The sequence below is a fragment of the Thermobia domestica genome, chromosome 6, assembly GCF_964235325.1.
Source record: "Thermobia domestica chromosome 6, izTheDome1.hap1.1, whole genome shotgun sequence".
NCBI lineage: Eukaryota > Metazoa > Arthropoda > Insecta > Zygentoma > Lepismatidae > Thermobia > Thermobia domestica.
The window spans coordinates 146468970-146482589 of NC_137459.1; the positions used below are offsets into that span (position 1 = coordinate 146468970).

The 13620-nt window shown below is 34.6% G+C and overlaps 1 protein-coding gene across 6 annotated transcripts in view; it reads left to right on the top strand.

The window, feature by feature from the left end:
• LOC145688249 (uncharacterized) overlaps nt 1–13620 on the top strand; it is a 277974-nt gene that overhangs the window by 86754 nt on the left and 177600 nt on the right. For 4 of the 6 annotated variants that reach the window (XM_081762192.1, XM_081762195.1, XM_081762193.1 and 1 more), the window contains exons 16-18: nt 1380–1427; nt 4506–4556; nt 10292–10351. In XM_081762192.1, the coding sequence (XP_081618318.1) occupies nt 1380–1427; nt 4506–4556; nt 10292–10351 (159 nt within the window). The remainder of the gene's footprint in view (nt 1–1379; nt 1428–4505; nt 4557–10291; nt 10352–13620) is intronic. The other 2 variants (XM_081762194.1, XM_081762196.1) reach the window with 1 other exon arrangement.

Genomic DNA, 13620 nt, shown 5'->3' on the forward strand with positions numbered 1-13620 from the left:
CTGTCAGTTGAACTTTATGGAAGAAAATGAAGCAAGTGGTGTGGCCTTGGAAGATGAATCACCTTATGAAGCAAGCACATCCGACTCTGAAGACACAGATTCCGAAAAATGGCCAGCATAAAATAGGCATCAGTACCCAAACCTCAGCCAAATGATGGAAAGAACTGGCGTTAGTAACCGAGATGCTTGCAAATTAATTAATGCATGCCTGAAAGACCTGAAACTGGATAAACCGGAAAATATACTAGAATCAACAAAGTTGCGGAGACAGCGAATTTATTGGAGAGACAAGGGAGCAGAATCTCGTTCGTTTGACTTGCGCAGGCTAATTTGTGTTGGGTTTGATGGGCGCATAGATGAAACCAGACTATTTAGACCAGATGGAGGACAACTAACAAAGAAGGAGGACCACGTAACTTTTATTTTATTTTGGAGAAATTTAGAAATTTACCCGATAGTGAGATGAAAGAAGCTGCAATAAGGTCTCTAAAGTTAAGTGGTTATTTTGCCCACAGTGAAAATATTCTTCTTGCAGCTCTTGTAGATCCAGACATTAAAGTAAGAAAAGATGCAGTAAACAAGATTGTTGTTGCAAGAACGACCAGTCAAGCGGGAGTGAGAAAAGTTTGTAAATCAAATATTATGATTCATCTCGAAGCAGAAAACTACTACAAGATGATTCATTGGGATGCTTCCGTCACAACGCCACCTCCACTTGTAAACTCAATGTCAGATGAAGAATTGCTGGCAAAGATTGAAATAGAACCACCGGAATTTATAGGAATTCAATGACATTCGCAAGAAGTTGAACAAGTCGTAAAAGAAGTTTCCAGGGTTTCCACAAAAGGTTTTGGTCATAAAGCCAGACATGGAATGATTGCTTCATCCGAGGAATCAAGAAGGAAATTTGGAAATTTGGATACTAAGCATGCGTTTCTGAAAGCACATAGTTAAGTAATACTTCTTTAAAAAAAATAATGCATGTTTTAGAACAATAAACCTATTGAACAGAAAAAGAACTACTTTTTATCATATGCCAATAATAGCTTCATTGTTAACTCAAAGTTGGGACACTTAAATCAAAAGATAAAAATCTGAAATTTTACTTACGAAATTATCTTTACCTGTATCAACTTTTAGAACTAGAGACAAAAGCTTCTGTTTACATTTCTTGAAGTTCGCCCCGCCCTATAGTACAGTATCTACCTGTGTGAGAGAGGCCAAGGAAGAAGCTTCCGTAGAATGTTTAAGTTCAAATAGAGCAAAGACAATTTTCAATTTCTCTAAACATGTCATTATAGATCGCCTGTGTCAAATGAATTTCAGTCTCTTAATACTTTCAATAGCAAACTAATTTTCGATTTCTCAAATTTTTGCAGATGCCTTTCGAACCAGCACCACTACCACCACTACCACCACCACCTATGGTAAGAGATGACTGTCAGGTAACAAAATAACTCTATACTCAGAATTTAAAAACAATAGGAATGAATATTCAAAATCAGATTCGTCACATTGTATCTTGTCCTGTGGGAAGCCAGTATAATCGTGATTTGTGTTACTCACTATTCCTAAAAATTTTGCAATTGTTATTTTGTTATATACAATTCTCCAGTCACACTTCTGTTAGATTTACCTTTTTACTGTGAATTATTCAGGTTCCTTCATGTTTTGGTAGTTGAATAATTGATATTCATACTACTATAAACTTCCGTATTCATGCAATTCAAAACGGAAAATAATCCTTCTATAGGTGTTCATATTTCACTGACTTCAATGCTAGCAGAATGAAATATGTGTGTGTTCAGTAGTATCGTGTAATCCCATTACTTGTTACTAAAGTTATTAATCTCTTCTATATTATTTATTATTCATTACAATATTTCCGTATTTCTTATGAAAGCGGCCTCAATATTTTACCCTGTAAATTGCCATTTGATGACTTAGTTCCACAGTGAACACTTACGTGTCTGGTAAGACGTTCTACGCTGAAATATACTGGCCTAGTGGCTACTGCACCAGTTTTGTGCATGGGGTTGTGAGCTCGAGAGAGAAAGCCTTGAATTTTTAATGCATTATGATGATTCAGATTCCACTTTAAACTGTGCATCCACGTTTTACACTGCGTCTATAATTAAAGCAATCATAAACTTTAATCTAATCAACAAACATTCATATTTTTGATATAAATAATATATTAAGTTGATAGTTCTTATTGTTAATGATTATTTCCAATTTGAGAAAAAAAATTTTTTTTTTGGTTTGTATTTTCCTGAGCAATGTGACGTGTGCAATTGATGCTACGAATGTTCATAGATGTTCCTCGTGACTAAATATTTTGAATTCTTGTGTCGTTAGATGGGAGACCTGTTTAGATTCCGGTGAGAGAACATATGATTCGGGTGCCGTGTTAAGCTGTAGTTTCACTCTGTTTGTAGTCTCAGTGCAGTACAAATGCTATGTGTCAATCAATTAGTCAATGTACGAGAATCAGGTGTAATATTTTGGATTGACTCGGAAGGATGCATGGTAACGGGATGACATTTCATGTTCGTTGAAAATTCCATTTGCACGTGACTATATTTTCCGTTTGTTGTTCTCAAACTTATCTGACGCATGTATTGTAAAACAACGTATTCTTCATAGGCGTAACACAATTGAGACAAAGCATAACAGCTTTGTGACTGAGTAAATGACTGTAACAGAATTGTTATGTAACAGAAAAGCATAACAGAATTGTGATGAGTACATGATCGTCGTTGTTGTGTGTTTCAATAGTGCAGAGAAGAAATTGCAATTCATAGGTGCCAAGTCGGGTAAATACTGTGGATGCTGAAGGAGTTCGGATCCATATTCATTACCTTCTTGCTGTGTTTGTCAAGTAATATTGCAAAGTTCATTATTTTAAAGAAAACACATGTTTTGAATTTGTCAAGCAAGACTTTTAAAATGGATTTGTCGTCATAGGCTTACAACTGTGAGTAAATGTCTGTGTTGAAGATTTGGTGCTATGAATCTGCCTATTCAATGAATTCAAATTTTTATAGCAACGTATTACCGACAGCTGATTGGGATGGATCTATACCCACGGACTGCACCAAATTCCTGTCAGGTTAAAAAATGATACTCCATTATCGGACGAGAAACTCGTCTTCTTGCCTTCCACGTTAGGGATTTTTTTGCGACTACAGTTCTGACGCCCTAAACTTGAAGACGCGTTAAAAAAAACTATGACGGTGAACATTCAGCTCTGATAGAAAAGTAAATCGTACAACTCCTTTTGTTATATGGACATAGTCACACCCAAACACAATGGGACCTTTTATTGGAGGGGTTAATATAGAGGAAAACTACAGAACATGAATAGCCTGTGTATATAATTTACTTTTACTTGTTTTAAAAATTCTATCACAATGAGAAAGAGGGGAATATTTTAGAATTATTGAATTGTTCGTTTGAATAGTTGAGCATGAAGTTGATTGATCGGTTTATTTGAAGTTTAGCGTTGCGTTCATTATCGGAGCTACTGTGATCGAGAATCTATAGCTTAAAGTTGAATCCGAACCACGAACTCTCACCAAGATTCAAACCAGGATCTTCCACGCGAAAGGCACTTTCTATAACAACATAGCAAGTTGGTGTTCAGTTGGGCATAAATTTATGAACTTTGATATTAAATACTTTTTATGTCACAGAATACGTATATATTATCCGTTTGAAAGGATTCAAGGTGTATTACCGGGAGGAAGAGTTGAAAGAGGCTGAGGGACAAATAATGGTGACTTCCTGGTGATATTGTAAGAAAGAAACAGAAAAGTTCAGTATAGATAATAAAACACAGGAAAGTAGGACGTTACACTTGAACTGGTGACGTAACAGTATGTTATAGTATCTTAGGGATTTGAGTATCATAGATTATACAATTGTTATTTACTTGAATGGAACTAGTAATTATGGCGCAAATAGAGCGAGATAGTGGAAGCGCTTTACTTTACAACCCGAACATAACATATACAAGTACATTGCAGTGTTTAAGGACACTAAGTTTGACAACTGCAGCTTTGTATTTATAGAATATATCTACAGCTTACTTCTTCGACTATTACTTCGGTTCTCTAGTATGCTGGCATTAAGGTATTGGCTACAGTAAAACTCGAAAATCAAATCACTTTGATACAGTAATTTTACTATTTGTAGTAAGTAAATCCACATTCTCAGGCACAACAAATAAATTTTGCAAGATGTCAACTTTGCGAAAACTCATTCAGAGGCAAATTTAATAAAATTTGTTTTCGTAGTTCTAACAATTTGGCTAATCATTTCTTTAAAATAATTTAAATATGCATTCTTGGAAGTGAGAAAGTTGTTTAGTCAGGTATCGTGCTTAAAACATAGGGTTGTCATTGACAAATGAATATTAATTACTAACTATAAGTAAAGAAATGAATGTGTATGTTGTAATTTTTCTGAAACCAAATTAGTTCTACATTTTCTTTTATGTACAGGAACCAATGGTACAGGGACCAGGAACACCCATGCTTGGATTTTATTATGGGGTATGTAACTACTTGCATAATTTTAAAAATCAGGATGACGAATACTGGAAAAGCAAAAGCTTTCCGTAGAATTTTGGTCAGTCATGATACATTAAGCACTTCTCTGTGGACATTGAGAATACATCATATATATACAGTATGGCGCGAAATTCGTTGTACAAAAGCAGAGGAGTGATTTCTGAGAGTAAAACAAATGAAAAGGTTCCAATAAACATAGGGCGAAAAACCCCTCGTTTACGTGTTATAGGCTGCCGAAATCATGAAAAAATGAATTTTAAAGGTTCGTAGCTCCAAACCTATGGGACCTACCTTGGTCGGGTCAAGATTTCACTTAGAAACTGGTATGTGAAGTATACAAAGTGCGTGTTTCAGAATCCTGAGGTGCTTCCACAACAATTTTCAAGGAAGGGAGTATGACTACGGGCCTATGATATAAAGTACTCTCCAACTACCTCCATAAAAATAATTGCGTAAGTACCTTAGGATTCTAAAACATGTATTTTTGGATAGAGCACATACTAGTTCCTAAGTGAAGTTTTGACCCGGAAGGTCTCATAGTTTTGGATCTATGGACCTTTAAAATTCATTTTTTTTCATGTTTTCGGCAGCCTATAACACGTAAACGATGGGGTTTTCGTCCTATGTTTGTGGGAACTTTTTTGTTTGTTTTACTCTCAGGAATCACTCCCCTGCTTTTGTACAACGAATTTAGCGCCATACTATATATATAGTCTTTCGATCAAGTTTTTCAGTATGAGAGTCTCTTTCCAATCTCTGTGTTTTACACATTTCAATCTCACCAGCCCAATAGTGTCCTTCATGATTTCTAAATTTCTTAATTTAATATATTTTATTTATATTAGAGTTTTTTTTCCTTTCAGTATTCTCTAGTAAATGTACATCTGCCCTTTCCACAGATGCAAGGGCATGTAAGAAAATAACGATATATTTAACATTTAAAATATTATAATTTTTATGAACTAAACATATCCTGATAAAATTAAACAACTGTTTGGGATTATCACTTATGTATGCATATATCACTACTCTACTCTTCTTGTAGGTTTCTACTAAACGATTTATCTCGTTCAAAGCTTAGTAATCAAATACTATATTAAATATGAAACCCTATTTAGGAGAAAGACTGCATTTTTCAATTTCAAATATAGAGGTAATCGCATTTAAGAATATCCACTAGAAATTTACATATCTGTCCAATGTTGATACACAAGGTGAAAGTGATAACAGATGGTAATGATAGTATTATGACGCTCAAGTAACATTCCATACATGTCATACTGGGTGTTCAATATACATAGTTGAACTCCCGCTTGTTCGAGTAGCTAGCACTCTTAACTTCGGTTCGCGTTGTCCCGGGTTCGATTGCCGGCGAACGTACAGTTGAACGAAAAAAAGTGGTTCGGATTCCACTATAATCAGTAGGTCTACGTCTTCTTTAGCCTAGTAGGCATAACTGTGGTACGTTAAACTAAATCAAACCAAACTAAACCAAAATATGTAGTAATAACTTTAAAGCACATGTAACAACTCCGAGCGGCCATACAAACAACTGTTTAGACAGGTATTTTGGTCATACTGCTGCGTAATTTGATATCCTGCTGCACGGTTGTATGACAAGCAGTCACGATTGTAGTCATATTTGTCTTAAATCATGATAGAAATAAAGAAGGTAAAACCATGCGCTGCCTGCCTTTTAGCGTGACGTCACACTTAACATCAAATCACTGACCTTCCGAATAAGAAACCATTCTCGCGCACTCTCAGTTGACAAGTTATATGTTTAAGATTTTCTATGTTTTATTTTTCTCAAACCATTTGATTAATTTGCAATATAATATCGTCTACTTTTTTCCTGTGTAAATATTATTGTATATTTTGTAAGGCAAAAGGAGAAACACAACAGAACTAGAAAAGTTGACTGTCATATCATTTGATGAAATGAAAACAAATGGACATATTTCATTTGACAAAAATATGAACTAGTAATGGTTTCACATTAATTAGTGCATGTAATAATGGCTCGAGTATTGTGTGAGAAGTGTATGCAGTCAATTTATTATGATTTCGACAAGCAACGACTACATCCACTTTGTAGTCAGTTATAAAAGCAATTAAAACACTGGCTATAAACAAGTTACAGAAGTATGTAGCAGAATTTTCTTCTACACGCAACAAGTAGCGCTTTCGTTAGATGCAACTTCCTTCTTCAGCTTGTGATAGACTTGAAAAACGATAGAAAACATGAAAGAAGGTTAAAAATGGCTAAAATGTTAGGATATGTAAAAAAAAAAAATCTTCTGTCAAACGTCAAAACACACGAAAATACAAACTCACTGACATTGTACACTGCTGCTCACTGTTTACTGTTCTTGCTTTCCAAATGATGAAAGTATGTAGCGAAAAGATTACTCCAAATAATATTTATTTCTCCTCTATCCAGGTTAAGTGAGAGCCTTTCTTTGTGAATATAATATGATTCTTTAATTTTTACTTCCGTTGCTGTTTTTGCTTTTTCAATTAAACATTATTCCACGATATGATGGTTATAATCTTTAAGATGCATTTCTAGATTGGATAACTATTGCGGTTTCCAAGATTTCGAGGTACAAACGTGCTCAGTTATTCTAGTACAAATGTACCTTTTTGTTTGACCTATATAAACTTTATCACACTGACGTTTCACTCGATAGTCGCCACTGCTTTCTAAAGGGTCAGTAAAAATGCTTTAAAGTTGGTTATGTATTTATTTGTAGATTTTAGAGGAACTTCTGAAATTTTGATGTTGTGTCTTTGCAGAATCTTCTTGATTTCTGCTGAAAAATGTTGAACCAAAGGGACACCAATCCATCTGTCAGTTACGGCATTTGTTGTTGGTTGATAGTGGGTGCCGACGATCTCCTGTTGTATCTGTTTGTACCATATTAACCCGTTTAATCCTCACTTAACCTGGGTAGAGGAGAAATTAATATTATTTGGAGTAATCTTTTCACTACATACTTTCAACATTTGGAAAGCAATAACAGAAAACAGTAACGAAAAATTAAAGCATCATACTATATTCACAAAGACAGGCCCTCACTTAACCTGGATAGAGGAGAAATAAATATTATTTCGAGTAATCTTTTCACTACGTACTTTCACCATTTGGAAAGCAAGAACGGAAAACAGTGAGCAGCAGTGTACAATGTCAGTGAGTTTCTATTCCCGTGTATTTAAATGTTTGGCAGAAGATTTTTTTTTAAATATCCTAACCTTTTAACCATTTTTAAACCTTCCTTTATGTTTTTTATCCTTTTCGAAGTCTATCACAGGCTGAAGACGGAAGTTGCATCTTCTGAAAGCGCTCGTGTTGCATGTAGAAGAAAATTCTGTTATTTTTTATTTTATTTTATTTTATTTTTGCTATAAGTAATAGGCTTTCCGCTTTTTCTCATTGAATATAATCACAATAATGTGATAGTTACAGAAGTGTTCGAATTAAATTGCACAAACTGTTCTTGATGGGAAGGCTGGGCACATCTATCGAAAATACGATGTACCAAAACCCATACGATGAATCACGAGGAATGTTTGTTTTTACAGATGCTCCTCACTTGATAAACCTAGTAATAAGCCATTTTGAAGATGAGGGATTTTTTCTCGCGGATAAGAAAATTAGTAGTGTGGAGAAATTAATTAGCTTCTTACGAGAATCAAAGATTGTTTTCAACATTAGCAATGAACACCTGCATGTTTCAAATTTAGAAAGATAAAATGCTCCATAGTTGTTATCAACACTGCAGCGAAAGCACTCATGTTCTGCAGAGATAATAAAGTGTCATCTCAATTGTAGACTTTATAGAGCTTGTGAACGACTGATTCAACATTTTTAATTTATTCACACTGTATAACAGAAAGAGTGTACTAATAAATTTACAATGAAAAAGAGCAATATCGAAAATAAACGAAGTGAGTAAATGTGTGACAGATTTTAGAGCATATGTAAATAAAAAATGAAATGAAATCTTTGAATTTTACGTCCCACGGTTATGCCGGTGATGATGAAAAATGAATAAAATGGTAAAATGAAGAAAGTGGGAGGAAACGGGAGAACCCCAAGGAAATCGATGTACACAGTGTTTGTCCACCACAAAGCTCACTTTGTGGGAGCAGGGATTGAACCCTATGCACCCTAGAGGTAGGTGAACGCTCTACCACTGAGCCACCGCGGCCCCTTACGTAAATAAACTTAAATTGCCTTTTAATATGAGTTTCAAGTATACTGCAAATGTTTAATTTTATTGTTCAAATTTGAATACAAATAGTTTGAGTACAGTTTGTTTTGATAAGAAAATTAAATGAAGATTATCTTAAAAAATAAATTTTTTTCTTATATGAGAGGCAATGACCAGCCGGATTCTCTACTGTCACGAGACGAGGAAACCTTCGTAAACTTTTGTCAAATTCTCGTCTAACTTTTTGGAAAGCTTTCCTCGTGTCGTCTGGAAATTTCTTTCGCATTTTTCATTATACAACATCAATTATACAGATTCAAAATATACCTAGGTATGTTGCGAATTACGTTCAAATCATACAATTTATCCTTGGTATTATTAAATCCACGAACCCGCAATTCCTTAACGGACATCAGCTATGAAATTCAAGAAGGCTAATTTAGAAGCGAATATCAGAGATGTGCATTACCCTATTCAAAGTTTCGGCGTTCAGATAAAGTAGGAGATAGAACTGAAAACAACACGAATAAACAATGTACTACTCGTAGTTATCTGGTGGAAAAAACGAAACAAGAGGAATATGTATTTTATGGAAACCATACTGAACATAAGTTGTGAGTGCTAGGATTAGTTGATATAAAGTCCTCCATAAATCTGCACCGCTCTTTTCATGGAGTCAATGCACTCCTGGGTAGGCGTATAAGTCTAAAAGAAATTTAACAAAACTGTACAAGAATAACTTCGGGAAACATAATTCAACCGATGAAGCTGCATTTTGCAATCATCTGCAACATTTTCAATGTTACTAGTTTTGTTCTCTGTCGACTTAAATTTGGTTAACTACTTAGCGAGCAAAACAGTACATGGTATGTCAATGGTACTAACGTGTAACTGTTTCGCCTACTATCTACTTTGAATAGTGTTTGATGACGTCAAATAAAATAGCTGACACGTGAATAGTTTTTATAACCGTATTAATTAACACAACGAGACTTTCAATTAAATTTTTGCAGGCATCTGTATGTCTAGTCATTGCTTTAGCCTCGCAAGGTGTAACAATGTCAGTTCCGTTAAATGGTCGTACAAACCCACAAACAGACACACTAACTCCAGCATCTGGTGTAGTTCCTCCTATGCATTGACACATAACAATTACTGTAGGATTCGGATACCTATGTACATCTATCATGGCGGTTTGGATATATGCAGTGTATGGTCAGGGCAATATTTTGTATACTTTATACACACATAGGCCTACACACAATGAATGATGGTGATACAGACACATTGGCATACGTATAGAAAATGATAATGTACAGTATCTAATCTGTGTGAGAGAGGCTAAGAAAGAAGCTTTCATGAAATGTTTAAGTTCAAATATAGAAAACACAAGTTTCAATTTCTCTAAACATGTCATTATAAATTGTTTGATTCAAATCAATTTCTGTCTCTTAATAGAATTGAAACCAAACTAATTTTCAATTTCTAATATATTTGCAGGTTCCATTCCTACCACTACCACCATTTCAACCACCGCCTATGGTAAGAGACGACTGTCAGGTAAGAAAACAACTCCACACTTAGAGTTAAAGAAAATGGAATTCAATAATCAAAATCAGAAGCTCGACAATATATCGAAACCAGTATAATAGAGATTTGTTATTGTTGTTTTGTTATGCATCCTCGTCAACAAAAGTGCCTTTACATCGCCGTGACGGGTATGTGACCGCACAGTACACTAAGGAAGGGATGGTTGCATAAGTAATTGTGATTAATTTTGAAGAGATTCTACTTTGACTAGGTAAATAACGTAGGTATAGGGAGTAAAGTCATAGATTTGAAGCATTAGCGCACCGTCATCTCTGGAAAGATTCGTATTCTCAGTTTTTCAATTTATTGTCTTATATGTTAAGTTAATAACTGCTAACAACTGCTACTAGCGCTTTTCACTCTTCAAGAATTTACTACGACATGTTCGCAGGACAGTTTTCTAAGTCCTAAATGTGGGCGTGAATTATTTCATTCACTTCACTGTTCTCATTTGAGAATGGAAACTGATTAAGTTGAACGTGAATATGTTTCGCTGTTGGCAAGCAAGGGACGTAATAAATGTAAATATGGTTCTTATTATTAAATAAAACACAAAAGTATTTATTCCCTATATAGCACAATATAATACAGTAATTAAGCAACATGATAATCACTAACACCCGCAGGATTTTTTCCAACGAGGGGGAAGAGACCGATTTAGAGTTTTTCGATTTACTGTATAACAAAATACTTTGGCTTGAGTAATATTTACCTGTACCTTGGGCAGAAAGTACTCATACATATGCACTATACTTAGTAGAATGTTAATTTCCTATTAACAAAAGAAGAATGTTTTTAATATATGTAAGTGGATTATTATGGGATAGTTGTTGATATGGACATGTTTTATGGTTACCTAGTCAGTGAGTTTGTGTACTTAACAGTTTAAAGAAAAGGATATTTAAGTTATATCAAATAATAAACCAGTTTAACACCATTTATAGACGTTGTCATATTTATTAAAAAGGTGAGATTAATGTTATTTACATATCGAAGCTAATTTTTACATGAGGAAGAAATACTACCACTTCGAATTTTTATTTTAGCAAACGAACCAGGTTTACGACTATCTTTTTGATAAGTCGTTGTAAAAATTTGGTTTACCTCACCCGGGACTTTGTAAATTCAGTTCCGGAAGAAGAAGAGTAAGGTTGAATTTACTTTTACTACAGTTAATGAATACGAACTTAACCATATTGCGAAGTGGTAAAGTAATCATAAGAAAAATGGACAACGAAACAATGCAGCAGGAATCAAATACTAGTGACAGCGATGAGACTAGTGTAACACCAGGATTGACATCGGAAGATATCTTGTTAGCTTTACAGCGACAATTAATGCAGATGTCTACCGAGATAAAGAAGCAAAATGAAGAATTAAAGCAGACCATAGAGCAAAAGTCTGACAAAGCTAACAAGCAAAATGAAGAATTAAGTAGACGAATGGAACAGAAGTTCGACGAAGCTAACAAACAAAATGAAGAATTAAAGCAGACCATGGAACAGAAATTCAACGAATCTAACAAGACCATGGAACATAAGATAGAACTGAAGTTTGACGAAGCTAACAAGCAATATGAAGAATTAAGTAGACGGATAGAACAGAAATCAGATGAAACGAAACAGGCAATTGTCCAGGTGGTGAACGACATATCCTCACAGTTCGAGGAAAAGTTGAAAAGGATATCTGATGATTGTCAAGAAAAGCACAATCAACAAAACCAAGAAATTAGTGCTATAAAAAAGGATTTAGAAGTAATAGAATCTTCCATTAAACAGCAAAAGATCCAGGTTAGCAACAATTCTAATAACATACGTGTAAATACACAGTTATTAGCTACTATTCAAGAAGAGATTAGAACGTTACAGGCTAAAGACAACATTTACCGTAATAACTTGGGTAGTGATCGCTTTGAGTTGCCCCACTCACCAGAGATGAACTCGCCTTCGCCGGGGTCTGATGAAGATATTATACTAGAAGAAAGTTGTCCGAAGAGTACTGATGAGCGAAACATAGATGGTGTGACGACACAGCATATCACGGATAGGAACTATCACTCAACAAGAACAAGGAATGAGAAAAAGAAGGTAAAATTAAGTGTTAACATGAGTGAAATTCGAGCTATGAGCAAATTCAGTGGTAAGTGTAATGAGAATGCTACTTCTTTCTTAGAGAAATTCCAAGACGAATGCAATATAATGTGTATTGATCGATCACAGTATATGAAATTAATACCCCATGTATTACTCCCACCTTGTTCCTTATGGTTTAAAGCAATACGTGATCACATTAGTACATATGAGGAATTCAAAGCGGCATTGATCGCAAATTATGAAAATGACTTTTTGCTGGCAAATAGAGATGCCACCCTTAGAAATCAACACTTCAATCCTCGATTGCACAAATCTATTGTAGAGTTTGTTGTAAATGTCTACAACGAATTAAAGGTCGTTAATCCTTTGCAATCGGAATCGAGAATAATAGCATCGATTCGAAATTTGCTTCCATTTAAATTGCAACAGATCTTATTTTCCACACAGTGTATGAGTTTCAGCCATTTATTGATGCTTGTCCAATGCTACGAAACTCAATACCATGCCATGAATCCACAATCAGGAATAGGTAAAAATAAGAATAATTCAGATCATTTGGTGCCTGTTCGGAATTTAAATATCCGAAGTGTGAATAATACAGAACCTAACCTAAGCCGAGTATACTCTAGCAATCAAAATACGCAAAATAGACAAGGTTATGTAGAGAATCCGCCTAACCTAATTAATCGTAGCAATTCATATATTAGACCATATAGTCAAAATAGATTTAAAAATCGACGTAATGTATGGCGAAATTCCAGAAATACAGCGAACTACGCGGATAGACGTAATGGAAGGACAAGAGATGGCACTTCGCATCAAGATCCAGGCATTGAAGTAATTTCTGTACAGAACAATAATACGGGACATAATCACGATTGTGCTGTACAGTGTACCTTATTGGAACCATACACGAGTATGAATTTAAACTAATCGCGGCTGATGTGGTAGGGGATAAACCCATGTCAGCTGTAGATTCTCATGAACATTTATCTAAAAATGTAATAATAATATAATGAAATAAATATAATTAATGTAATTAAAGATAAATATTGATGAAATGAAAGATTTGTTATGAATGTATTTATATATATATGTATATGTGAAAAATAATGAATAGATATACAAGGTGCGATTAAAATATGA